The following is a 3,486-nucleotide window of genomic DNA, read 5'->3' as shown; positions in this document are numbered from 1 at the left end:
CGCGACCACTTTACTTCCCCCATGTCCTCATGCTTGTCCCCGCATTCCCAGCATCGCCCCTGATCCCTACAGGGCTGGAGTCGTGTCGTTGTCACCCCCCCAAAAGCCCCCTGGAATGCTGCACCCCCAGCTGCAATGGGGAGCCCAGAGGTTTTGCAGGTTAGCTTTTGGGGCGCAACTGGTGACCCCCCTCTCTCTTCTGTCCCCCACAGACGTGCTGCTCTCCGGACTGATGGCGTCGGGCGCAACGAGCCGCTCCGAGGACGAGGAGTCACTGGCGGGGCAAAAGCGGGGTTCGGCCCAAGCCTCGGGTGCCATCCCCAAGCGCCGCAGCTCCTCGCGGTACGCCAGGGTGGGAGAGGGGGGGTGCAGGGCTGAGCCTTGCCTGCTGCCTGCCTGTCTGCAGGAGATGGTGGCCTGCGGACACCGGGACTCAAAGCTGTCTTCGTTTTTTCCAGCTTTATCAAGCGGAAGAAGTTTGATGATGAGCTGGTAGAGAGCAGCCTTGCCAAATCCTCTAGCCGGGCCAAGGGCGCCGGTGGGGTCGAGCCCGGGCGCTGCTCAGGCAGCGAGCCCTCCTCTAGTGAGAAAAAGAAGGTAAGGGGCTGGTGGGGACATCCAGGGGCCGGCCAGGGGTCTGGGGAGCTCAGAGAGACCCCGAAACCTCGCCTCTGCCCACCCAGGTCTCCAAGTCTGTGTCCACCCCCATCGCACCCAGCCCAGTCCCGACCCCCGGCCTCGCCAAGCGGATGAAGAAGAGCAAACAGCCCCTGCAAGTGACGAAGGACCTGGGCCGCTGGAAACCCGCTGATGACCTTTTGCTCATTAATGCTGTGCTGCAGGTAACGACCCCAGGGGAAGCTGCTTGTCCCCCTGGGGACCCTCACAGGAGGGTGTTTGCCATCACTGTGTTTTGGGGTTGGCCCTCCATGGGACTGTCCCCTCACCTGGGGACTTTTCCAGACCAATGACTTGACCTCCGTGCACTTGGGCGTGAAGTTCAGCTGCCGCTTCAACCTGCGGGAGATCCAGGAGCGGTGGTACGCGCTCCTCTACGACCCCATCATCTCCAAGTGAGTGCGGGACAGGCCCGGAGGGGTAGAGCCATCCCAGGTGGGGGCCGGTGGGGGCTCTCACACTGTGATTTCCCTCCCACACCAGGCTGGCCTGCCAGGCCATGCGGCAGCTGCACCCCGAGGCGATCGCCGCCATCCAGAGCAAAGTGCTGTTCAGCAAAGCTGAGGAGCAGCTGCTGAACAAGGTGGGATCGGTAAGAGCCAGCCGGGAGTGGAGTGGGATGGGGGGGTTCTAGTCTGGGGTTTTGGGCTCTCGATGGGGGTCCTTGCTGCCATGTTTTCCTTTTCTCCTCCGCAGACTAGCCAGCCCACGCTCGACACCTTCCAGGAGCTGCTCCACAAGCATCCTGACGTCTTTTACCCCTCCCGGACGGCCAAAGCTCTGCAGCTCCACTGGCAGCTCATGAAGCAGTACTACCTGCTGGATGACCAGACTGGTGAGGCCGGGAGGGTCCCCTGTGTCCCCTGTGTCCCCTGTGCCCCCCGCCAGCCCCCTCACTCCTTCTCCTCCTGCTCCTTTCAGTGCAGCCGCTGCCCAAGGGGGACCAAGTGCTGAACTTCTCGGATGCTGAGGACATGCTTGATGACAGCAAGCTGAAGTGAGGGTTTTGGGGGGCTGGGGTAGGGAGAGGGGCCATGGCTGGGGGGTAGCACAGTTTCATCCTGCCTCTTCTCCCCTGCAGGGATGTGCGGGACGAGGTGCTAGAGCACGGTGAGTCCAGCCCGCTCCCATCTGGGCAGCCTGAATTGGTGGGGAGAGGCCCAGGACCCCCCCAGGATGGGGGATAGGTGCCCCCCACCCTCCACACCTCCCTTTTTCCCCAGAGCTGACCGTGGCCGACCGGCGCCAGAAGAGGGAGATCCGGCAGCTGGAGCAGGAGCTGCACAAGTGGCAGGTGCTGGTCGATAGCATCACAGGTGAGAGCTAGGAGCGAGGGGGGGCCATCTGTCCATCCCCCCAGCTGTCTGTCTGTCCCTCCACCCCTCTCCCTCCTCCTTCCTGCAGGCATGAGCTCCCCGGACTTTGACAGCCAGACGCTGGCCGTACTGCGGGGCCGCATGGTGCGGTACCTCATGCGTTCCCGGGAGGTGAGCGCAGGTGTTGTGCCCCCCGTCCCTCACCCTAGCAGAGCCCCCCCACTCCCCAGGGAGCCCCCCTGGCCTCATCATGGCCCCCTGTCACTTCCTTCCCTCCAGATCACGCTGGGCAGAGCCACAAAGGACAACCAGATTGACGTGGACCTGGCACTGGAGGGACCGGCCTGGAAGATCTCCCGCAAGCAGGGTAGGGATGGGGACTGGGGCTGGGGCAGGTCTTGGGGGGCTCTGGAGCAGGGAGCACTGCGTTCCCCCCTCCTCTCGCCCCATATCCCCCCTCACCCCATATCCCCCCTCACCCCATATCCCCCCTCCAGGCATCATCAAGTTGAAGAATAACGGGGATTTCTTCATCGCTAATGAGGGCCGGCGCCCCATCTACATCGACGGGCGCCCCGTGCTTGGTGGCAACAAGTGGAAGCTGAACAACAATTCGGTGGTGGAGGTGAGCCCTGATGCAGGTGGGGGGGCGTCCTAGGGGGTCTAGGGGTCCCATCCTGCTCACCCTCTGCTCCCCACTCCCCAGATCGCCAGCCTCCGCTTCGTCTTCCTCATCAACCAGGACCTGATTGCCCTCATCAAGGCGGAGGCGGCCAAGCTGGCCCAGCAGTGACGAGGGCTGGGGGCTGCTCTGCCAGGTCCCCCCCACTGGCCCTGTATGGGGGGAGTGGGGGTCCTCACAGCCCCCAGTTTGGCACTGGGGCCCCCTCGTCCCCCTCAAGATGCCTCCTTGGGGGTGCTGGGCCCCTCCTGCCCCCAGCCCCAGGGCTGGAGATTGTTACCTTCCAATAAAGTGTTTTCCCCTGCCCCGATGTGGGGGTCCCCAGGGCCTGGGGCCACCCCGGGGGGTGACACAAGACCCCCAGCTCCTGTTCTTAACGTTACTTCTTTATTGAAAAAGTCACCCTGGGGGTCCCGTTACATGCCCGTCCCCTCCTCTTGGGACGAGGGGGGCCCCTGCCTCTGGGACCCCCCCATCAGTGCCAGTTCCAGGCTGGGCACATCCCAGGGCATGGTGGGCTCCAGCATGGGGACACCCTGGCCCCCCGATGAGGTAGGAATGGGCGGCCACGAGGGGGGGCTCCCCTGCAGCTGCCCCTCCTGCCCCCCCGGGGAGCCCCAGAAGGGGTTGGGGCACAGCCAGGGCGCGCTTTGAGCAGTTGGGGGGCCCCAGCCCCAGGGCTGGCTGTGGGTGCAGTCGGGGGGTGGCTGGTGCAGGCAGAGCCCCGGCCCCCCCGTCTCCACACGGAGCGGCTGGAGGGCTGCGGCCATCACCGGGGCATCGGGGCGCGGGGGGGGCGGCAGCAGCAGC

At 65.0% G+C, this 3,486-nt stretch overlaps 1 protein-coding gene across 1 annotated transcript in view; it reads left to right on the top strand.

The window, feature by feature from the left end:
- Positions 1-2,986, top strand: part of MCRS1 (microspherule protein 1) — a 3,604-nt gene extending 618 nt beyond the window's left edge. Inside the window, exons 2-14 of the mRNA XM_010565163.1 lie at positions 213-342; positions 459-597; positions 684-842; positions 964-1,073; positions 1,162-1,270; positions 1,375-1,513; positions 1,600-1,675; positions 1,760-1,788; positions 1,902-1,994; positions 2,083-2,165; positions 2,274-2,361; positions 2,492-2,619; positions 2,701-2,986. Of these exons, the coding sequence (XP_010563465.1) occupies positions 213-342; positions 459-597; positions 684-842; positions 964-1,073; positions 1,162-1,270; positions 1,375-1,513; positions 1,600-1,675; positions 1,760-1,788; positions 1,902-1,994; positions 2,083-2,165; positions 2,274-2,361; positions 2,492-2,619; positions 2,701-2,787 (1,370 nt within the window). The 3' untranslated portion in view covers positions 2,788-2,986. The remainder of the gene's footprint in view (positions 1-212; positions 343-458; positions 598-683; positions 843-963; positions 1,074-1,161; positions 1,271-1,374; positions 1,514-1,599; positions 1,676-1,759; positions 1,789-1,901; positions 1,995-2,082; positions 2,166-2,273; positions 2,362-2,491; positions 2,620-2,700) is intronic.
- Positions 2,987-3,486: the final 500 nt, after the last annotated feature.

The sequence above is a fragment of the Haliaeetus leucocephalus genome, unplaced genomic scaffold, assembly GCF_000737465.1.
Source record: "Haliaeetus leucocephalus isolate CR32 unplaced genomic scaffold, Haliaeetus_leucocephalus-4.0 Scaffold186, whole genome shotgun sequence".
In the NCBI taxonomy this organism is placed as follows: Eukaryota; Metazoa; Chordata; class Aves; order Accipitriformes; family Accipitridae; genus Haliaeetus; species Haliaeetus leucocephalus.
This window is presented reverse-complemented; position numbering and strand designations above follow the sequence as displayed.